Genomic DNA, 23,473 nt, shown 5'->3' with positions numbered 1-23,473 from the left:
TGGAATAATTGCTGGAGGTGACTTAGAAATTAAATTTATATTTGTATTTTAAGGAACGGTAACAGCATCGAAGAAACTTTCAGGGCAGAGTGCAGGTGGTGTGTAAGGGATACATTTCACAGAGGTTCCCTGGGCCACCTGAGATGTTGGTGACATCAGGGGAGTCTGGTGTACCGACTCTAAGAGAAACAGCACGGGGCATGGAGTGGAGACACCACAGCCAAACTCTGTGATAAAATGGGAACTTGAAGGTCTTATGGAACCCCTGAAGGTCTTATGCAAATGATTAGCTGCCTAATTGCTACCCTGAGCCAACGATATGTCATTTTTGACAAAATGCTATCCTTTGGGTGAACTTTGCTCATTATAATGTCATTATAATACCAAAACACACCTCCATCCCAAAAGCCACCCGCCTCCAGGATGCAATCACTCCTCATGGAGCCTATGCTCTGAATTTTTTGTAGTCTATACCTTTAAAAGTAAAGCAAGAAAATTTTACACCGATCATAACAAAAGTATGTATGACTAGAGTCCCTCAAGCTCCACCTGAAAGGTAAAAAATAGTATAAAAATAGCTTAAGAGAGGAGGAATGTCAGGGAAGATGCCATCATGACTGATCCCAGCAGTCAGGGGTGGTCAGTGAACGGGCTGAGCCTCTCTTATCCCCCCATAAGGACACCTGCGGGTAAGACTCAAATACTTGGTTATATTGAGTGTTTCCCCAGGAAACTTAGAAATCTCTATAGGGTTGCTTAATAACTTAACGCGTTTGTAGCCAGGCTACATTTTTGCACGTATTTGCACGTGCTTTGCAGACAGTAACTTTATCACCGGCAACCCAAAAGAACTTGTGCATCTGTTGCTTCGATAAACTACAATTTTCATTAATGTAGCCACGAGTTCTTAGTGAACGTGACCAAACTCCTCAAGTGTGGCCGTGCTGGTTCATGGAACACTGCTAGATGGAATTGTGTATGGTGTTACTAGTGCATCTGTAATCACGGTCGTTCAATATACATATTGAACGCGACCGGACTTCTAACAGCGAATTAGGCATCACTCGGAATCTAAGCCCAGCCGCCCCCAGCCCCTCTGATATTTGAGGACAGAGTGGAATGCAAGGGGGGGGGGGGGTATTTTCTGCCAAATTACTTATCCCTTTAACACAAGACCTGCTCCTTACCTGCCTGCCTGGATCCGCCCAGCTATTCTTCTCCCCAAAACTTTATTCCTGCCCCATTCAAAGGACAATCAGGCAGTCATCTTGACTATAAAAACCCATTGTCAGTTAATTTCTTTGGAAATGCAACAGTCCCTCTGAGCATCATCTCCTGCACCAGAATGAGACCCCTCAGAAGGCATCTGTCCTGTCAAAACTCGGGGTGAAACACCTCCACTTGAGATCAGACCATGTCAGGGCTTGTCTGGGAAGAAGACAGGAACCCTGGGGCACCACAGACCGTGCTGAGAACAAGTCTCATTTAATTTATGTCAGCCCAACACCACAATACTGATTCATGCTGACAACTCTATGCTGATGTTCCAGCGCTGTGCAATCCGGGAGGAAGGGCAAAGGGGCACCATCAAGGACTGCCTGCAGCAGGCTGGTCCCTGGCCCCAGAAAGCTGCTACAAAACACAAGCAGCGTTAGAGAGAGCAGCCAAGGAGCTTTTATTCCTATGGAAATGAAGAGCCAAAATGAAGTTTGAAGCAAGCCCGGATCCAACCCAGCAGACGCAGAAGAGGCTGTTAAGCAGCTTGTAAGGAGTGACAACCAGAAAGTCTGTGTCCTGGGGAGTGCTACCACATCCAGAGCCGACTCCAACTCCAGGAGCTGTTCCTGTGCTCTTGCCATGGCAGGAAGCTCACGGCTTCCATGGTTCTGTCATCCTTCTCCCTAGTGAGCCCCATTCAAAGGTCTTCCAGGTCCTACCTCTGCCAGGACCGTACACCAGACCTGCCTTCCCCCTGTACAACGTGTTTTGAACTCTTCAGACAAAGGCCTGGGAAGTGCCAAGTGCTGTCAAGCTGGGGCATGGATGGCTCCGTATGTCCCCATCTCTGCCAGAATCACTCTCAATGGCAAGAGCTGTTCCCAGCTGCCATGTCTGTGGGGACAGCCCCAGCAGAACCCGTTTTCCCACCCTCCCAGTCACACCAATATTTTTTTTTTTCCCCCAAAGCTGTAACTGTCCTTCAAGGAGCTTGCCTTATTTAGTAGGTTGGTTACTTGGTTTCTTAGCATCTCATGGGTACTTAGCATGAAATGTGACTCCCCAAAGAGAGGCCACTTCTGCAAGTCTCTGACTCTGAAGGTTGCCTCTGCACCTGCAGGGTTTCCTTAAACTTTCTGGTCCAGCCTGAATTCCTGCAATCACCCCTGTCTTTCAGTAGTCCTGTGCTGGAAAGCATTTATCCATTGATGATCTTCTCGCTGATGTATCCAGGCATAGTGTAGATCAAAAGAACCAGGAAGATGGCCAGAACAGTGACAATGAACAGCACAATTATGTATTTCTTGTACCGCTTCCAGATAAAGAACACAAAGGTCTTCACGGGATTCACAAACCAGTTGAAAGAAGTTTTTGGCCGGCTGGAACAGGAAGGAAAGAACAGATAAGCACAGGTTCCATCCACAGAGCAGCACGTTGTCCCCTCTGCTTTGATGACCTGGCACCCTCGTGGGTTGCCAGTTCTTCCTGCTGCTTCCACACAGGATCACCCTAGGGGCTGCAACAACTACAGTGCCTGGGAAAGCCCTGGGGACAACAGGATCTGAGCCTCAGGACAGCCCCTGCAGAGCTGTTCTGCACCCATGCGGCTAACGGGTGCGTTCACATGGTTAAACCAGAGCTGCCCTTTTTGTACAAGAAATATCACGGCATAGCTGCCTTGAGCACCTCACCAAGAACAGCCCTGGCCCAGATGCTGCAGCCACAAGTCCTGCTGGATCCACCTGAGCTCTGGGAAGCCCTGGCAGCCCCAGTCCTGCAGACCCCACCACGCAGGCCCTCACTGATTGCTCTCAGCTTCCTGACAAGCAGATGATCCCTGTCCCCAGGCAAACAGTGGCTGAAAACACAGCACTGTCCATCCACGTTAAAGGTACAGATACTCACTTGGGCTTTTCCAGAGGTTCAGGCTCTTTTCGGCCCAAACCAACAGGACTTTTCTCAGCCTCCTCCACGGTCAGCAGCTGGAACTCCGCTTCCACCTTACCCTGGAGGGGGAACACATCTGAGCCACAGCCGCACATGCTGCTTCGCAGACCAGCCTGCTGACCACACGCCCTGCCAGGACTGAGTATTTTTCTCCCAGCCCCACTTACAGATGCTCAGAGCAGTTAACTTTTCCCTCCAGGCACGAGCTACAGTGTCGGGTCCTGCACTTGGGTCACAACAACCCCATGCAGCGCTACAGACTGGGGGCGGAGTGGCTCGAAAGTTGCCTGGCAGAAAAGGACCTGGGGGTGTTGGTGGACAGCCGGCTGAGCATGAGCCAGCAGTGTGCCCAGGCAGCCAAGAAGGCCAACACCATCCTGGCCTGCATCAGGAATAGTGTGGTGAGCCGGACTAGGGAAGTAATCATCCCCCTGTACTCGGCACTGGTGAGGCCTCACCTCGAGTACTGTGTTCAGTTTTGGGCCCCTCACTACAAGAAGGACATTGAGGTGTTGGAGCGTGTCCAGAGAAGGGCTACAAAGCTGGTGAAGGGTCTGGAGGACAAACCTTATGAGGAACGACTGAGGGATCTGGGGTTGTTTAGCCTGGAGAAGAGGAGGCTGAGGGGAGACCTTATCACCCTCTACAACTACCTGAAAGGAGGTTTTAGAGAGATGGGAGCTGACCTCTTCTCCCTGGCGACAAGTGATAGGACTAAAGGAAATGGGTTGAAGTTATGTCAGGGCAGGTTTAGATTGGATATTAGGAAGCATTTTTTCACTGAAAGGGTTATTAAACATTGGAATAAGCTGCCCAGAGAGGTGGTGGATTCACGATCCATGGAGGTGTTTAAGAAAAGGGTAGATGAGGTGCTTAGGGACATGGTTTAGGAGTGGTGGTGTTTTTATCAGGGTAGGTTAATGGTTGGACTTGATGATCTTAAAGGTCCCTTCCAACCTCACTGATTCTATGATTCTATGATTCTACAGAGCCTCTCACTTCAGCAGCCAGCTGAAACTGTGGCCTGGACAGAAACTTACTGTTTTGCAGACAAGACAAGGTATCGTAATGTACTTTCCAGCTATCTGGATTTGTCTGCAGCCTCCCACACTGGCACTGACAAAAACTCACCCGTGGGGACAAACAATGGTGCCCTAGCAGGGCCGGCAGCAGCGAGTCTGCCCTGGGAGAGTCGGCACCTGCCTGACTGGGGTAGACAGAGACCCTAGGACAAGTTTTGCTGCTGTCCTGTCTCGTTGATGGGGAGCCATGTGTCTCTTGCTTTGGTCCCTTCACTGAGCACTGCTCTATAGGAAGCTCAGAGGTTGGACACCCCCTGCATGCCACCGCAGCTGGCACTTCTGGGAAGATGAAGTGCTGGATTTGCAGACGGGACATCTCCAGGACCTTGGACAAAGTCCTGGGCAGCTGTGTCATTGCTGCCTCCGTAGGTTCATGTCCATGCAGGCCTGGTTGCCATGTCAAGGCAGAGGCAAAACACTGGCTCTCTGCTCACCTGTGCCAGTATCCTGCCTTACCGTCAGGAGGTACTTGTTCCCACTGGGGTCTGTGAACTCCGCATCCTCTGGTTTGACTGAGCTGCTCCACTTCTTTTTCTTCTTCTTCTGCTTGTCCTCCCTCTCCTCTCTCTCCTCGTCTTCACGTTCTTTGAGTTTGATGAAGGGCCACCAGCCCCTCATGCGCTTGTTTCGGAAGATGGAGAAGCGAGGTGTTGCATTCTCCTTGGCCATCTTGATAGTGCAATGCTCTGAGCTCTTGGCCGCCCGCACCATGTCATGCAGCTTCAGCTCGATGGAGCCTGCAGGCACAGTGAAGAGAAGAGCTCATGGTGAAATCCTGAGGTCATCTCCACACACCATTTTGGCTTTTTGCCTCAGACACACTCCCACCACCACGAGTATGTCCCAGCTGCTGCAGAGCCCTGCACATTTACAGGTGGAGAACCTGAAGGTCAGCATAAGAAAGGATTAGCCTGAGAGTTAGAGACTACGCAGCAGAAGCCACAGATCTTGCCTCTGGCGTGGCCAGTTTGGTTTGCATGCGGTACAGTGGGTTATTTTCACTCCTTTACCATGTCCCACCCTGCTCTCCTCACGTGTCCAAGCTCCTCTTCCCCTCTCATTCCTGCAAATGTCAATAAAAAAATTATAAAATCTGAGAAATTCTTTAAAGGTTTCAGGTCTGTCTTACATCTGAAACAGCCTCAGTTCATTTCCCTGCTTGGCCTTGAGCCCCTGTTCTTGGAAGGAGCTCCTGTCCCACTTTGGCACTGAGTCCTTGCAACAAATCAGTCTTATGTACTGGTCTGTATTGGCAAAAGCATAGCCAGCAACCAAGGGATGTGAATGTTCTCCTCTGCTCAGCTCTGGCGAGACTGCATCTGGATACAGTGCCCAGTTTTGGGGCCCCAACGCAAAAAAAGGTGTGAACTAACTAGAGAGAGTCCAGTGGTTGAGATGGTCAAGGCTAGAGTATGTGCCATGACAGGATGGGTTGAGAGACCCATGCATGTTCAGCCCAGAGAAGAGAGGTCAAGGGAGAGATCTTACTGCATCTCTCACAGCTTAAAGGAAGCTATAGAGCAGATGTAGCTAGACTCTTCTCAGAAGCGGATGCTGAAAGCACGTAAGGCAATAGACACAAGCTGCTACAAGTAAAAAAAAAAATGAGAATTATGAGAATAGTACAGTCAGGAAAAGGGGTCCAGAAGGGTACTGGGATCTCCAACCTTGGAGAATCTCAAAACTCACTGAGACAAGGCCCTGAGCAACCTGATCTACGTTGCATCTAGCCCTGCTTGGAGCAGGAGGTTGCAATAAAGACTGCAGAAGCCCCTTCCTGCCTAGAAGTTTCTGAGATTGTACATGCCAGGAATCATTGGGATTGCTGCCTAACACTTTCTTCAGTGCCTGAGTAGCATGGCTGAACCAATCACCATTGGAAGTGCCTCACGGAGGCAAAGCCTTTTAAATACAGCATGGAGGACTGATGAACCAAGACAGCTTTATCTTGCCCAAGAGGCAGCAGGGGCTGCTTTTTAATGGGGAGGCCAAAGTTTGAAGAAGGGAGGTACAACTGAACAGAGGGTTACAAACATGAGGATGACAGCAGAAGCAGGGGAGAAGCAGCAGTGTTTGTGCTAGCATAGCGTGGGCTGAATCACCACTAGCCCGGCTTCACCGCCAGGCCCTGCTGCATGCCCAGCTTACCACATCTGGTTACTGGGAAGTAACTGGGAGCTCTGAGCCCCCAGCAATGGGATGCTACAACTCAAGTGCAAATGGTCTCACAAAGGTTGCCAATCCCTGTGCCTACAACATAAGCTCCTGGGAAAACTGCACTGTGGCCAAGTCTTTGGGATCTGCAGATCTAAATGAGAGCAGGGGAAAATGAGCAAGTTTATCAGAAAGGTTGTGAGGAAGCAGAACTTGGAAGTCTTGTGGTGTGACAGTCCCTAAAAAAGGACAGCAAGGCCCTGGGACAAGCATGCAAGCTCAATGTGTCTGTGTAGGAGAGGTGTGTATCTCCAGGCTCTGCCTATAACTCACATGTGAAAAACCAGCCCAGGTGACTGCTGAGCTGAAGAACTTGATCTGATACTCCTGGTGTCCCTTCTCAGAGAGCTGGGCCCCAGGAGAAACGCCATAACACTCCAGCAAGGTGAGGGACAGGTCACCCCACTTCCAGCAGGTCACACCATACCTAGAAAGTCATTAGCTGAAATCCTGTCGTAATCCCAGACCTGGAGGACCAGAACAGCCGGTTCCCGAAACTCTGATTCCTCCACGGAGAAGACAGAGTCCTTCTTCTTGTAGGTGATCTCCTTCTCAGTCGGAAGATAGTTGAAGCGGAAGATGAACCTCCAGTTGAAATTGCCCTCCCCGGTCAAGGAGTTAAAGTGAACATCCGTCTCCTGCTTGTCATGGTCAAGACCCTTTATCCAGCTGCAGGAGAAACTCAGAAACTCAGTTTCAAAAGAAACTCCTACCCCCTGTCAGCCAACCCCAAAGGCAGAGCAGAAGGATGGAGCGGCTGAACCCCACAAGGTAGCAGGAAAGGAAGAGTCAAAGATCCAAACCAGACCAACGCCTTTGGTGGTACAGAAGTCTACGCAGGGGACTGGAGTGGGGCACCTCGTGCTGAGGCAGGGGGTAGCAGAGATTCAGAGGAGGCACTGAGGGTGTGGGGCAGGGCAGAGAACAGGACAGTCAGGCTCTGGCCTCCCTCTGGCTCCCATCAGACCTTTTCACGTAGATGTCACTGGAAGGCTCTCCCGTTACTGGGTTGACATCATCAAGGATTACGTCATCTGTGTTCCAGATAATAACACGCAGCTCATAGCTGTGGGAAGGACACAAGGGTGAGTGAGACACATGCTCTCACCCCTGGTGCCTGGGAGGGCGGTTCAAGCCCACATGGGCAGAGCAGCAGGACTTGAACCCTCCTAGCATTGTGGTCTCCTGCCAGGGCTCCTCCGGCCAAGCACAGCCCAGCAGTCTTGCTGCCAGGCACAAAGCCCTTCCTGGGGGGCTACAGCCCCACAAGAAAAACACCCACAGTCAAAACAGGCAGCTTTTGCAGAGAAAATCTCTGGTGCATGGGAAACACCCCCAGCACCACTTAGCCACAGGTGCACAGAAAGGCTTAGGCAGGAAGGGACCTTCACAGTCTCTGCTCCAACCTCTTGCTCTAACTTCTTCATAGGTCAGATCACTCAGGGTCTTGTCTGCATGATTTTTTAACATCTCTAAGGATGGATATCCCAGCACTTCTCTGGGTCACTCCATCCCTAACCCAGGACCCAATGAGGGTCACTAATTGGGAAAATATTTTCCTTATATTCAGTTGGAGTTTCCTTTGCTGCAACTTGTGTCCATTATCTCTTGTCCTTTCATGTGCGCCTCTGAGAAGAATCCAGACCCTCCATTTCAATAGCCCCATTAGCTCATTGAAAACAGATGATCTCCTTCAGCTTCACTTCTCTAAGGACCCAGAGGACATCTGTCCACTAGCCAAAATAGAGCTAAATGAGTAGCTCTGACTTGGGTTTCTATCACCTTCACATCCAGCCTTAAAGAGATTAACCCTGCCCTTCACAAACACTTGTGCAGCTGAAGCACTTATGCCCCATGCTGATACACCCAAAAGACCATCCCATGGCCAGAGCTGAAGCAGAGAGGAGGGATGCGTGCCAGGCTAGCACAGACCGTCAGCCTGAGCAAGGACTCCGCGGCACATCCCGCCAGGCATGACAAGGGACAGTAACCCTCCATGCAGGCTCACCAGCCCCAGCCCTGCTCCCACGGGTGCTACCTGACGGGCAGTCGTGGCTTGATATTGACAGGCGGCGGTGCAGGAATGTCATTTGGAAACATGTCAATCCACATGTGCAAGGAGCCCTGATGAGAGAAAACAGCAGAGAGACTTCAAAAGACAGACCACCCTTTAGCTCTTCAAGGAGCAAGGGCTTGGTCCTGCAAGGAAAGCTCTCTCCAGAAAGCCACTGCTTGGCTCTCTCCATCCCCAGCACTTCATAGTGATGTGTGACTGGATTTTAGATACAGAAAAAAATAAAACTATCAAAAATTGCTTATTTCCCAGACAAATGTGTCCCTCTGTCTTAACAAGCAGCATATGATGATGTAACACTTCAGCATAACCAAGAAAACTAAAAAATGATGGGTCTGACCCACGTGCATTTCTAATGCTGACCAAAGCCAGAGTGACTGCAGAGCTCTGCTTTGTTACAGACCTCCTGTACCCGAAGAAATAGGAGATGTTCAGTGTAGGACATTGAAATGGTTAAGCTCAGATCACTGCACTGTGTAAAACTGAGGAGGAACGTTTCTCCTCCATCCAGCAGTTAAGTCGTGCCCCAGGGAGAAGCCAAGGGCGCAGAATGGGGCTCTTGCAGGGGAGGAAAGCAGTGCTGTTAGAGGACAAAGAAGAGGAAGAGGCAGGGATAGGCAAGGACACTACTACCCAACATGGTGCATGGTGGCAGGGCTCAGAAGGCAGAGTGGGTCACTTGCCACCCACACAGCATCCTCATCAGAACAGTGCCATGTGGCTTGAGGACACAAGAAGGATTCTGGGCCACCAGCGTTGTGACCACATCAATGGACAGAGGTCCCTTGAGGAAAGGGTGTTCAGAAGCACTGTGAGAGGTCAGAGGGTGTACCTGAGCAAAGGCCACCCAAGACCAACAGTCCTCACTTCACAGCAGGGCCAGCCATCCACAGACAGACCTCCAGTTGCCCACCCAGGAGGGGCAATGCATGGAATTCATGCCATGATGAGGAGACAAAAGGATAACAGGGGACCAGCCACGGGGCTGGGAACCAGCTGTCCTGAAGGTCCTTCCCCAGGGCAATGTCTAGGCTGGGCAAGGAAATACATCTCACCTGCACAAGCCCAGGGTTCTCCGGGTTGTACAGGGACCGGATCTCCACATGCTCTGGTACCAGCTTGTATCCATATCCCGGCATCTCTTCCCAGTGCTGCAGGACGTACAAAGCCTTATGTTCATCATCCACTGACCAGTTCTCATCTGCCACTCCTTTCTTGTTCCTCTCAGACGCTTCTGCAGTAGGACACAGCCAGGCACAGAAGATGAAGGCATCTGGCCAGCAAGAGCCACATCAGGATGTTAGTCACAGGGACAAGCAAGGAAAGGTGATGGCCTGGGCAGACAAGCACCTCCCCAGAAAAACAAAATGTGGAGAAGCAGGAGGGTGAGGATGAAGGGAATGAATGATGAGGAAAACTGTAGGCAGGAAGACAAACAATCTAAGAGAAATAAAAGGAAAAGGGGAAAAAAGAATTTACTATGGCCCTGGGCAAAAGATCCAGGGGACACCACGGAGGATGTGACCCTCTGGGGCAGTTTAAGTCCCCATGTCTCTGTGGTAGTGCCAACAGACCCATGGATGAGAGGTTTTGCCCTAGAAATGCTCCAGGAAAGCACCACTTGTCACTTGGCAGTGACACATAGCTGTGGTTTCCATTAATTAACTCATTAAATCCATTAATTGACTCATTTGGCACAGTGAAGCCAAATGGTCATTCAAGACCAAATCCTGCCATTGGGGGAGAAAAGTGGGAACCAACAGGTGAGGACACAATGACCCACACACCCCTGGGTTTATAGGCAGCATCTTTGGAGATCCATCTGAGACCTAAACCATCCCCAGCAGTCCCTGAGCACAGCAGAGGTTCACGGGGCACCAACTGCAGCCAGCTTTCAGGGGAACACTAGGAAAACACTTTACTTCTCCCTTCCCAGCTACCCAGTGACCTGAGAAAAGGGGAAAGGGGCTTTTGGAGGCTCCTTGCCCTCTTCTGAGCAGGATTTCTTTCCTCTTCGTGACATAAGCCATACAGGCCAGCAGAAAGCTGAGGAACAGCAGCACTGAAATGAGCAAAAGGTAAAGTTGGCCGTACATGGAGGTCCCCCCTCTCTGGGCAGGTCAGGCACAGGGATCATCCTTCCTACAGGCTACATAGCATTGCCTTGCAGAACCCAGCCATCCACAAGTGGGCCTCATCTGCTCCATCCTTTCCTCCAGGCTGGATTTGATTGCACAGGTGTTGGCCACTGGACCAAATGTGCACGGCAGGGACAGGCCTGTGCTCATGGAAGTTCTCCATCACTGCTGGCAGAGGGCATAAAAGGTTTCTGTGTTCTTGGACATTTGTGGCCCTGGCACAGGGTTTGTAATGCCAGTGAAGGGGGAAAGAAAAACAGCAAAGGGGAAGCAGAAGCTGCCCACAAGAAGGAAATCAGCAGTAGTGAGAAGCAGTGAGGTGTCACCCAAAACCACCAGAAGCAGACAGCATCCCTGAAGGACAAAGCCATCTAAAAACAGGAAAGGAGACTGAAAAAGCACCCACCCCACCCCCCCAAAAAAAAGTATACCAGTATCTTGCGGATGGTGGTCACAAGTAGATGGATGTACAGCTTTGTGCCGGTGTCAGCCACCAGAATAAGCTACACCTTTCTGTGGCTGCACGAGCCATCAAACTTCCATGCACATCACTGTGTGCACGTGGGTTTACTTTGCTCCACCCACTGCCTGGGAAGCCACTTTGGGACCTAATGGCCTGGATCACATCTTCTCCCAGTGTAACGCTTCCATCCTCTGAAACCAGGCCACTGAGCACCAAGGATGCTCCCCATGGTGACCCAGAAAGCTAGACCATGCAGGGCACAGAGTGGGGGCAGCCAGCCTGGACGCTCCAGGGAAGAGAGGCTGGTGGGTTCCCAGACCTCTCCAGCACACGCACTACTGAGCACAGGCAGCTGTTTAAGGGAGCAGTCATTGTTCTCCAAGCTCTCTGTACCTTCAGGAAAAGCCTCTGGAGGGACCTTGAATATTTTATTGTCCACTTTGACCTCCTCCCGTCTGTACTCTGCTGCAGGGAGTGAGTTTTTCTTGCATAAACTATCCAAGATCTGTGTGGGCTTGAAAGCATCTCGCCACATGTTGTAGCCGTCTCTGCATAGAAGGGAGAACATTGAGAACATCTTCAGCTTAGACACAACAGTTTTTTTTCCTAGGCTGTGAAACGTCCTGCCTTCCCTACAGTAGAGGCTATGCCACCAGATCCCTGCTAGATTTTCACTGGGAACACCACAGGCACACAAAAGCTTACTAAGTTAAAAGCTTTGGAAGCTCTCCTCCCCCAAAACAAGCCAGGCTTGCACCTCACAGAACCATTAGCTTCAGAGCAGCAACAGGAGCAATTCCAGCTGCAACTCCTAAGTGGGAGAGAGGTTTCAGCAGTGCTGGGGACTCAACTCCATGCCCACAGCTAGTTCTCCAATAGCGGAGTAGGAGAAGCGAAGTTAAGAGAAAAATGGCCAAAGATATCGGAGAATCCATACTGAAGGAGGCCAAAAGAAAAGAGATGTCATGAGTCTTGCTGCTCACAAAACTAGTTACTGCCACAGAAACCTCCCCACTTTCTGAAAGAGGTCAAAATCACATCAATGTCAAGCAAGTGCTTTTCTCACACAACACCAATATGAAAGCATTAAATAATTTTTTGCTACTATATGCAAAATATATTAGTCCATGGTAGGAATTAGAGCTACCACAGGAAGGCGGTAAGAGTCTAAAGGAGATGGAGTTACCCATGTAACTTGTAGTGAACCTGTGGGGCACCTGCTCAAAGAATACTGTGGATGCCAGCTCCGCCCTGCAGAACTGAAAGTGCTCCGTTACCCACCCAAACAGTAGGCAAGAAGAATGCATCTCATGGCCCTAATGTATCACAGCAGTACCTACACATCGTACTGAGAGGCCACTCCACAGTTGGCCCTATGCTTGCTGTAGAATCGATTCTCCAAGTCAATCTTGGTCTCCCCAATCAGATCATCAGATCCAACCAAATCATGGTCGAATATTGCTACCGTGAGTTCTGATTCCACAGGAAAAGAGACTGTCAGCTCCACAACTCTGGATAGAAGCAGACAGGGAGAGTGCAGTTAGCAAAGAGGATGGAAAGGAAACACATACTCTTCTTTGATCATCCTACACATTTAAGAACTGTATTTGACAACTCAAAGACCTCTCAAAGAGTTTGGTTCTCCACACATTCAGCGTGTGCAGTTTTCAGTGCACGCAGTTTTCGGTGTGCAGATTCAAACAAAGGAGTTACTCTTCCAGGAATGCATGCCCTTGGATAGAGGTCCTGGAGCTAGGGAAAAAGCTCTCCAATGCTCTGCTGCTGCTTGGCTTGATACTTTGTCTGACAAATCAAGCCTTTGGGAGTGCTTCCCTCCTAACCCAAAACACTTATGGCTCCTGTGTCAGCCGGAGGCAAGAGACATGCCTGGGACCTTTGTGTTACAGCACAAGATTCTCCAGCAGAAAGGAACAGAAGACCACACATGCTGGGCCACAGCCTGAGCCCCAGATTTGCACTATTCCTATTAAACCTGCTAAAAGAAAACTTCCTGCATACTCTCCAAACACAGGATTGAGCTGCTTTGGGATGTATCGCTCCTTTGTGTTCTTCTGTGCCTGCCCCACAGTCACCACCACATAGGGGTCTGCCTTGCCATTGGGGTCTGCTGGAGACAGGTTCGTAGCCTGGAATACACAAGAGGTAGTGCCATACATCAGTTGCAGAGAGCAACCTGCAAAAGGAACGCTGCACAGGCCCGAGACCACCCAAGCCTGCTGGTCAGGTGCCTCCAGCAGCTGCCCCAGCAGTGGAACAGGCACTTGTTCCCACACAAATCCCCACCCAACAAGCCACCATTGTCTCCAGCTATGGACCCACCTACTTGCTCACTGTCTCAAGACAGATGAGAGAAGCCGAGAAATGCCCATCTGGATTTTTAGCACCTCGTGAAGTGACAAAGCATGGAAGGCTCCCCATGGACAAGACGTAGCTGACTTCCACTGGGCTGACAGAGCCTTCAAGCCAGCATTGAGCTTTTCACAAGTGCCACTGCTCATATTTACTAAGCAGAGAATGGCAGGAGGTCCATAGGGACGGACAGACCTCCAAGCATTACTGCCACCACCACCAGAGACTTACCTTAACAATGTAAACTCTTACAAGAACCTTGATGGGTCTGTTCCTTGGAATGCCCTGGGAGACCTTGGGCTCCATGCCAGCTTCCTCAGTGGGGTAGACATAAAAGGAGCCCTGCAGAAAAGACATTGCAAGTAACAGCTAGATGTTAAAAGAGAATATCTCAGATTGGAGCCACCAAGACCAGCGTCACCTGCCATCATCAAAATCAGTCATTGCTCCATGCAGACCACAGACACCCTGTGCCCATGGGGACAGTCCCTTCCAAAGGCACTGTCCTGTCCAGATGGCCCAAGCAGTCCCTGTTTGCAAGTTAGGCTGCAGGCTGTCAGACCACTGCCAATGCAGAAGATCTGAACATCTCCAGGCACTTTGGACTGCCAAAGGCAGGAGGCAGCAAAGGTTTTCTAGGGACCTTCTTAAATCAACTTCTGCAGTTGATATTTCGGAGTCTTCAAGAGCTGCTGGGTGGGAGGATGATGTCTCTTAAACAAGTTTTACTAATTTTAAAACCAGTGAAGCTCACTAATTCTTTGCATGCTGAACATACCCAGAGGACCCAACCAGAATAAGAGTCCTTTATGCTTCATGCTTTCTCCTTGCAAGAGCTAAAAAAATCTAAATCAGGTGCATTTATCAACTAACAAAAGACCACAGAACACAATTGCTTCAACAGGCACCGAGAGTACCCTGCTCATGCTGCACCATGGCCTCACATCACCTCGCACACACGTGCACTCTCCAAGGCTTTGCTGGTGTCAGCACGCTCTGAAATACAGGTTGTCCTAAGGATTTTTTACCACGTGCAGCAAAAATGTCATTGAAATGATATAGTACCTTGTACTTCCCCAGAAAATGTTCATCCTCGTTTCCATCTTCATCCTCGTTTGCTTTGCCACGATGAAGGGGGAAAATACACAGCCAGTCTTCAAAATTATCAAACTCATTTTCCAGCTCAGAGTTGTAGATCTGAAATAAGTAGAAAGTAATTTTGGGCCTTTTTCTGCCATCTTAAAGGGGAGGAGAGTCAGAAAGACCATCCTTTCCCTGCTTCAACCATTTCACCTGGTCCTACCTGACCCCGGTATTAGTAAGTGCAGGGTGTTATGGTTTTCCCTTATCCCCCCAGGTCCATCCTCAGATGTGCACACACATCCCAGCTTGGCTCCAAGGTCTCACTAGCTGTTTTAAAGCCCAGCAACAATGGGGGCCCAGCACACACTGCAGGTTGGAAAAGGCCAGATCCGTTACCCCAATAATCACCTGAAGGGTGGCGATGAGTTTCCTTTTGGGTCGATCAGGTTCAGCTTCAATTACTGCCTCATCTTCTGCTTCCATGTCAATGGAGGATACATTTAAATTCCCTCCATCTAGAAATGGCAATAGGAGATTAGAAAATGCTCTGATCTCTCCCAGCATCTCATGTTCTGTCCATGAAATGACCTCAGCAACAGCTTTCACTTTCACCCAGTGCTTTGACTTGCATCAGGGTAACTGGAGCTATCGCTGTCTGTAACAGGTGTCCTTATGGCATCTTAGGTTTCCCCAACAAGGCATGGCTGGACGGGTGGAGCGGGACAAAAATTGGCACAGATTTGCCTGCCTGCACGGCCACTGTTTAGGAAGGAAGTGGGCAGAGACCAAATGGAGGAAGGTGGCTGGACCAGCCCACAGGTGCTGTCAGGGGAGGCACAAATGTTAGCTAACCCTCGTCTTTGGATGGATGCTTATTCGGTGGACTGCTGGTTTGGGTGAATGTCTAACTACCACTTTGGGCACAGGCAGCTGTGCACGGAGAGAGCACAGCTAGACCTTTCTCTGCAACACCAGCAACCCAAGGACAGAGAAGGTGTGTCCCTCCCTCATTTCCCAAAGACCCCAGATCCCTTGAGCACTAATGGCATGCAGGTACCCTCCAGCTCTCTCCTTAAATAGGATTTATATCATTTCTATACTTACTGTCTCACCTCCCCAGGTCATTGCTAGGTGAGTCGCTGCTTACACCTCCGCAAACCTGAGCCTACAACTGCAACACCGTTCTCAGATCATCTGTTTATTATTACTGTCTTTCTGTTACCTCGTAGTGAATCCTGTACCTCAGGTGAGTCCCCGACATGTACACAGCGATACCCAGCTACTGGACAGTTTTGCCTCTCCACCATCCTCTCTCTCCATCCCACCTTTGCTTCCTCCTCTCACCCTGACAATCCCGTGATCCTCGCAGCTGATTTTTCTGCAGGTTTTTGCTCACTCAGGAAGGCTCTTGCTTCAACACAATTTTCCAAACTTTTATGAGGCAAGTTTGGTGTTTTCAACTTGAAATAGCCTTTGCTAGCCCTTGCCAATGTTTCCAGTCTCTCCGCTCCCTTTTGTGTTGTTTTTGCTGAATGTTGCAAAGCCATTGCCTACTCTGAGCCCGCTCCCACAAGCCCAGCACCCTCGGGGATGATGTAAGTCCTGGCTGTCTGCACAGAAGAGTTGGCTATTGCTAGAGGACTCACCTGCATCATTCATGTCATCATTCTCAGCATCTTCCTCATCGCTGCGTGTCTGAAACACACACAAACAGTCACCCCACATCCCTGACAGCAAAGGCTTCTCCATCCAAGCATAGGACACTGTCAAAGCTTTCCTGACAGCAGAGTCAGTAATACCTACCCTGAGATCATTTAGCATTAACATCATTGCAGGAGGGTATCCAATGAGTACATTAATGACTTTTTCTTCTCCACAGATCTTCCTGCTAGCGTTTTTGACCGGGATTTAAGCAACACAGGGCAAGGAAGGAGATCTGGGACAGACCTGCTCCCATAGCACATCCTGGGAATACCGCCAGGACAGAGAGCAGCACCATGAAAGCACCTGCATTGCAGCTAAAATCAGCAACGTTCCATTTTCAGCAGTGCCTCAACAAAAAACGAGTCACATTCTCAAAACCACTTGGGCATCTAGACTCAGGGATGTTTCAACATCCATTGCCTGCTGAACTCAGTCCACCTGGTGGATACCTGGCTACTTTAAGTGTTGTTGACACACAAAAGCTCACATCTTCCCGCAGATCCGTGCCAGGAGGACTCCTACAACACTCAGTGCTGTTGAAAACATCTTCCTCAAGCCAGTGCAGCCGCTTTTCCCCTATGCTGGCAGCTGTCACAAAAGATTACCTGGTTATACAGCTCCTTCAGGGACTCGTAGTACTTGGACCACCAGTCCAGTTCTTCCAGGTCTGGTTTTTCCTCTTCATATTCATCCTCCTTCTTCACAAGCTTATTGATAGGAATTTTCTTCAAAGGAGCCTTAAAAGAACAGAGAAGAGGGTTCAGAGGGAGGAAACAACCACCCAGGACACCCATGCACCCTACTCAAGTGCCCTGGAAGCCTCTGGCAGGGGCTCAGCTTTCAGGCAGAGCACAGGAGTTGTAAAGCTACCGGCAGCCCCAGGTTCGTGCTTTGCTACAAAAGCAGCAGTTTTCAAGGCACAAGGCAACACAGCTCCCCTCCGTGTGCCAGAGCCCAGACACTCAGCAGTGCTGATGAACAGCCAGGGGAGAGGAGTGTTTGGGTCCAGAGCAAAAAGTGATTGTTGAAACCCAACTCTGAACTTCTAAACTTTCTTTTTTACTTGTAACCTTCAGTTTGGCTTTCCAAACGTCAAAATTTCCTGGGCCCTACACATCACTCACCTTCACAAGACTCAGGGGGGGAGTGCTGGGACCTGGGTCACCAGCTGGCACGCCAGTGTTTACCACAGTTTGAGAGGGAAGACGCTGGGTTGAGACTTTCCGAGCTGAGATGAAGAGAAAGAGCTTCATGTTTCTATGCATTTATTTCTGCCTACTGCTTCCTATTTTTTGGGCAGTTGTTATTCCACAGGAAAACCCTCGCTGTTACCCTTTAAATTGCCCTTTGTGATCCCCAAAGAGGGATGCCAGCCCTTACATAGCACTCCATCGCTCGGCTGCTGCAGCTTCCCAAGCATCAGTCTGGAGCCGAGTGCTACAGACTAGGATCACAACCTGCCTCCAACCCTAACCTGCACCACACTGTGCTTTTGCTGGACATCATATAGGTCTCAGAATAGGATTTTCCTGCTTGGCTAGGAGGGAGGAGAAGGGCCGGGAATCTCTGCCACTAGCAGAACCTGCCTGCTGCCTCCACAGGAATCTCGTCCATCAGCTCACCTTTGTGCATGTCTTCTGGTTCCTCCTCCAGCTCTCTGGGAGAGAATTTCATCACATCAGACACAACATGGGTACCCACCAGCACCATGCGCCCAAACGCCCGCTTTTCCACCACAAAGATGCTGAGGGGAGGGTGAAGGTAGACCTGCTCCGGGAGCTCCTGCAAAAGAACCGCACCTGGGGTTCGCAGAAGCAAGGGCGATACCTGTGCCAGCCCCACCACACGGCAGGAAGGCCTGACGGCACCTTGCAGCTCTGTCCAAAAACCAAAGCCTTGCAGTGACAGGCGACAGCTGAGACTGCTCTTGGTGGGCAATTTCACAAAACTTTTGATCTGCAGCCGAACCATGTGGCTACAGAAGAGCAAAACCCCAGGGGCACCTCCTCTCCTGTTACCTTGCCCCAAGCAGACAGGCAGTGCATGGGTGCAGGACCCTCCTTCCCACTCACCACATCCATGTATTTGACCAGCTCAGTGAAGTTGGGGTTCTCTTTGTAGGCCATGATCACCTCTGACTCCACCTTCTTGCCAGCACATTCAATGATCACCTGAGGCTGATCCACCTCGAACAAGTTCACCCGCTTCAGGTCCCGCAGGCCCCAGAACAGGATCTGAAGCACAACACAAAGCCATTGGGCTGCTTGAGACATGCCAGGCATGGCACAGCCATGCAGCCTGCAACCCTGCTGGTGCTGCTGCCCCCCTCACCCTGCAGGACACAGACCTCAAGAGAGGCACGAGGCCACTCTGCCAACCCAGCCACCCAACAACTCTGGCTGTTAAACTGCTGAGTCGGTTTCTCCCTCAACTACCTCCATTTCTGGCATCTGCTCGGTCCTTAAAGGCACATTTGAGCTCCAAACCCGACTCCCTCCCCAAGCCCTGACCTCTGCACATACCAGCTGTGCTGTCTGCTTGGGGCAGCCAAGTGGGGAGCCAGCCCAGTAGAAGGCAGCATACCTCTATGCGAAACTCCTTCAGCACCGGGCGGATGCCCTCAGGGATGATGAACCGTCCAGCACGGCGGTCTCCCAGGTAGTCAGGCTCCTTGGGGTCCACGTCCTCGGGCACCGACGGCTGAACAGGTGAATCCAGGGCACACCAAGCAATGAAAGCCATTTCTACTCCATGCCATGCCCCCTCTCCCTCCCCTCTTGATCTGTGCTCACAGGCTCTGTCCCTGCAGCCACCCTTCAGTTGAAAGCCAGATGTGGCCTTCACCAGGGAATCCTCTGGTGGGCCCCATGCAACCAGCTCCTCCCCCACACAGCTCTCCCCAGAGAGCTGGCAACCACGTGCAGCTTCCTACAAGCCCATTACCTCCAAATAGCCACTGTAATCCAGCTCAATCAGCTCAAAAGTGGCAATGAGCTCTCCCGCTGCTTTGGCGCCTTTGTAGAAATCAAAGAACTGCAGGGCAGGTTTGGTGTATGGCTCATCAACCAGCTTCACCTGTGGGACAGCAAAGGCCTGGCCAAGGAACTCGGGGGAGCCCTGCAGGAAAGAGGAAAATGGGTCAAAGCATCCCTGTGTTATCTCCCCACCTCAGAAAAAGACCACCACTAATTCCAGCCAATCTGGGACAGCACAAGACGGCTTGCCATCCTTTCCTTTGATTTCCTCTCCATCCAGAGCTAGGAGCAGATGAGACACACCTGCAGCAGTTCCTCTTAACTCCCCATCTACCTCCATACAGAACTAGGCAGACAGCTTGGGACCACACACCAGAGGACATCAAAGCTAGATCAGGTTGCTCAGTCTCCTCCAGCCAGGGTTTGAATGTCTCCAAGGATGGAGATCCCACAAGCTCTCTGAGCTCCAGGCCCAGAATTTGAACTCCCTCTGGGTGAAAATTGCTTCCTTATAGCAAGTTGGATTTTTCTCTTGTTCCAGTTTGTGTTCGTTGCTTGTCATCCTGCCCCTGGGTACCTCCAAGAGAAGACTCCACCTTTTTTACCCTCTCCCATCAGGCAGCTGCAGGCAGCAATAAGACACTGCCTTTACCTCATCTTCTCCAGGCTGAATACACCCAGCTCTCCACCTCTCCTCATTCTGTCCTGTGCTCCAACCCCAGCCATCTTGGTGGCCTCCTCTGGACACATTCCAGTATGTCAATGCTTGTCTCGTACTGGGACCCAGGAAAAGGACCCAGGAAAGCTGCTGAGCTACACAGGAGAATCCGGTGTGAGTTACGCCTTTCCCCTTACAATAAGAGGCCCCAGGAGAGGAGTATGACTTCAAAGTACTAACAAAGAGAGAAAAGAGAGGACTGAGGAGGGATGGAAGATGACACCTGAGGGACAAAGGGGAAGGAACAGCCTACATCGTCTCCCCCCGGCTACGAGCCTTCTGCTACGTGAGCCTGCTGAGGAAGCGGGGCAGGCAGCTGGGAGAGGCAGAGTGCTTCTCCAAAGAGGAGAGATCCCAGATCCACCAAACACTCATCAGGACATGACTCAGGGCATCTCTGAGCCATCTGCACACTGCAGCCAGAAGCTTCATCCCAGCTTATAGCAGAAGTCTGCAGAAAGTCTCAGCCTCAGCCACAGCCCCCAGGACTCGCCACCACCACTGGACCAGGATCAAGCTGAGTCATGGAAACCAAACAGAGATGTGGCTCCTAAGTGCCCACTCGCAGCACCCAGGCAGAGATCCTCTGCATTCCCTGTCTTTGAAACAACAGCAGGAAGGCAGCATGGACATACTTACAAATTTATTGTGGCTGAAAAGGTTGATTATAATGATGGGGGTCTCTGTTTTCAACTCTTCTTTTTTCCCATCAATAATGAGCTGGTCGAACAGGAGTAGCTCATTCCACATGGGGCTCAGTGTCTCCTCCAGCATCTGCAGACAGAGACAGGAGGCCTGAGTGTACCACAGCCAAATCATATACACTTTGTAAAGAGAGTGAGGAAGCATGGGTTGATCCCCTCCCTCACGCAGCCACGTGCAGCTGGTACCTGGCAGGAGGGGAGATGGCAAAAGCATGAAATCAGCACTTGGGGCCAACTTGCACATGCCAATCAAACTTTGAGACCATGCTCAATGATATATATGTTTTGTCAAATGTTCCCTGAACACAGTCACACCGCTCAGAGCGCACAAATACCTCATGCCTGGAGTTACAAAATTTCCAGGAGGGCTGCCACAGCACTGGCCTTCAACATATCAGTGAGGACATGATGATTTGTCTCTCCCCAAGTCCCCAAGATGGCAGAGGCAAGAGTTAAGTGGTCTCACCCTGGTAGTTTGGCAATGAGTCGAAAACACCACTCTAGCAAATGGATCTGAAAGGCCATTGTCATCGGCAGGAAGGATCCCTCGAGCCTGATACAGATGGGCTCGGAGCTGGAAATAGCTGAAATCTGGTAAGAGAAAGAGAAGAGAGGTCCCAGTTTGCCAGTCCAGCCCTGCGTGAGGCCAAAAAATGCATGACGAAAAGGTTCAACCCGGTAGGAGTAGGTACATCCTGCAAGGAATGGGTACCGCTTCTAGGCGCACTCACTATGGTTCTGGTTCTCAGAAGGCCAGCACATCTCAAAAGGTTTGGCCAAGCAAGACAAGCTCAGAGGGCTTCCCAGACACCTCTGGGAAGGACATGACATGTGAAATGTGCAGTGATCTGCTGTGAGCATCTGTTGTGGGGGAGCACCACCAGGCCTCAGCAAAGGGGCAGACCTCATGCCCATTGCCAGTTTGGCGGCACATTCAGTGCCTATGAAGCACCCCTCCTGCCTGCTGCTCCAGCTGTGAGTGTGCAAACATGTCCTCATGAGAGGAAACTGGACCTGCCTGTCCCAGTCATACCTTGGAGATGACATGATCAGGTCCTACTCCTTGGACACTGACCCTGGGGTAGGACCTCTCTGCTTCCCTGCTCACAATTAAGCCAGGGAAAAGTGGCATCTACACTCACCATCCCTGCTGAGCCGGCTGGGAGGACTGTACGCCGAGAGTTGGGCTATCTCCTGTCCGCTCTCAGAGAGGTACTTGAACTCCTCAGGCAGCTCTACCAAACAGTTCTTCACATATTTGGTTACCCCAAGCCACATGTAGATTTCCAGTTTGGCAAAGATCTCACCAGCGTGTAAGCCAGGGACCTGAAAACACAGAAGGTTTAGCAGGTTTCCCATCTCAGCCATTCCCCCTTCAGACACAACGATGTTCTGGTTTGAGGTAAAACAGGACCAATTTTATTCAGTAACTTTGCTTCTTAGCTGGGCCTCTTCTAATTACCGAAATTAACAGCATATTGTGCGGACAATGTTCACTCTCTCAGAGTGATCAGACCTGTGTTTACAGCGGATGCCCAGGCACGGTGTGCAGAGAGGCTCCTGCTTATACTCATTGCTGTAACACCCCAGGGCAGCTCACTTTGGTACGTGCCCCGTTGGAGGGTCGGAAGCAGAAAAGTGTAGAGGGGTCCCACCTGCGGGGAGGAGCGGACAGGACAGGTGACCCAAAACTGACCAACAGTGTATTCCATCCCATCTGCCTCATGCTCAGTGCAAAAGCTGAGGGATCAAAGGGTCGGGGCTCTTTCTTCAATGGCCGATGTCTGAGGAGGACTCTGTCTGTCTGTCTGCCTTTGGTCTGCCTTTGATCCCAATCCTGAATCCAGATCCAGAATCCAGTTCCCATCCGTCACTGAGTCCTGCCTGGGACTGTCGTGATTGTCATCTTGGGAGCTTGATGCGATTTTGTATATATTTCATTATTTCCTTTTATTTTATTATTAACATTTCATTAAAGTAGTTTAGTTCCTTCTAAGTTCATAACTCTTTTTCCCTCCTCTGCCTCTCTCCTTGAAGAGGGGTAGAGGGGAGCATCTGTCGGTCCCATTTTGGGTGCCCCACGTCCCCAGTAGCCGATTCAGCCTAAACCACGACAGATGACCACCATCAGTCAGTGACCGACCAAAGAGCACAGGAGACAGAGCACCACATTGGCAGAGGCAAAAGGCAGCGGTGGAGCAAGAGCTTTGTTTCCTCATGAACTCCAGGATTTCACAAAGGAGGACTGGAAGCAAGGAGGGAGAAGCAGCGCAAAGCAAGCAAGAGCACATCATTTTGGTATAAACTCTACCTTCATAAAGACTGTCTGGATCTTCGCACAGTCCTTGCCTTTCTCCTCTTCGACTACCGAGTAGAGGATGTTCTGTGCAGGAACCCTTGCATACGCCACACGCCTGTTGTTGCAGAGCATCCAGACAAGTACATCAGGGAGGGTGCCCTGGGGCTGGAGGGAGGAAAGACAGGAACGTCACAGCAGAGGAACAGCACATATCTTGTCTTCCATCCACTGACACAGCGAAAGCAGGTTTCTTAGAGGGATCTGTTATCTGCCTTGTTTTTCACTGCGAACACCAGCAGGATGCACTCAACCCCATGCCATGTTGGGGAGAGGGCGTACCCACAACACTGGAGAAGTGGCATTTTACCCCACACCTTTGACAGAAGCACAAGTGCTGATCCATGGGAAGGAGCCACATCAGCGGACATCCCAGCAACACGAGTGCCCAGCGTAAAGCTGCTGTTCAGGTTGAGAGCAGGACTTG

The 23,473-nt window shown here is 50.6% G+C and overlaps 1 protein-coding gene across 1 annotated transcript in view; it reads right to left on the bottom strand.

The window, feature by feature from the left end:
• Positions 1-2,335: 2,335 nt before the first annotated feature.
• Positions 2,336-23,473, bottom strand: part of LOC309678079 (fer-1-like protein 4) — a 40,794-nt gene continuing 19,656 nt past the window's right edge. Inside the window, exons 22-45 of the mRNA XM_082491010.1 lie at positions 23,002-23,154; positions 21,833-22,016; positions 21,157-21,281; positions 20,626-20,760; positions 19,237-19,410; positions 18,877-18,993; positions 18,366-18,527; positions 17,916-18,075; positions 17,418-17,521; positions 16,899-17,030; positions 16,236-16,284; positions 14,998-15,104; positions 14,572-14,703; positions 13,738-13,848; positions 13,156-13,283; positions 12,477-12,647; positions 11,530-11,684; positions 9,591-9,769; positions 8,500-8,585; positions 7,429-7,527; positions 6,889-7,130; positions 4,704-4,984; positions 3,124-3,224; positions 2,336-2,597 (exon numbers count right to left, since the gene is read on the bottom strand). Coding sequence (XP_082347136.1) covers positions 2,417-2,597; positions 3,124-3,224; positions 4,704-4,984; positions 6,889-7,130; positions 7,429-7,527; positions 8,500-8,585; positions 9,591-9,769; positions 11,530-11,684; positions 12,477-12,647; positions 13,156-13,283; positions 13,738-13,848; positions 14,572-14,703; positions 14,998-15,104; positions 16,236-16,284; positions 16,899-17,030; positions 17,418-17,521; positions 17,916-18,075; positions 18,366-18,527; positions 18,877-18,993; positions 19,237-19,410; positions 20,626-20,760; positions 21,157-21,281; positions 21,833-22,016; positions 23,002-23,154 — 3,468 coding nt within the window. The 3' untranslated portion in view covers positions 2,336-2,416. The remainder of the gene's footprint in view (positions 2,598-3,123; positions 3,225-4,703; positions 4,985-6,888; positions 7,131-7,428; positions 7,528-8,499; positions 8,586-9,590; positions 9,770-11,529; positions 11,685-12,476; positions 12,648-13,155; positions 13,284-13,737; positions 13,849-14,571; positions 14,704-14,997; positions 15,105-16,235; positions 16,285-16,898; positions 17,031-17,417; positions 17,522-17,915; positions 18,076-18,365; positions 18,528-18,876; positions 18,994-19,236; positions 19,411-20,625; positions 20,761-21,156; positions 21,282-21,832; positions 22,017-23,001; positions 23,155-23,473) is intronic.

This window comes from Vanellus vanellus, assembly GCF_965231255.1.
Source record: "Vanellus vanellus genome assembly, chromosome: 15".
NCBI classification, from domain to species: Eukaryota; Metazoa; Chordata; class Aves; order Charadriiformes; family Charadriidae; genus Vanellus; species Vanellus vanellus.
The sequence above is the reverse complement of the archived record's forward strand: the minus strand, read 5'-3'. Positions and strand labels throughout refer to the sequence as shown.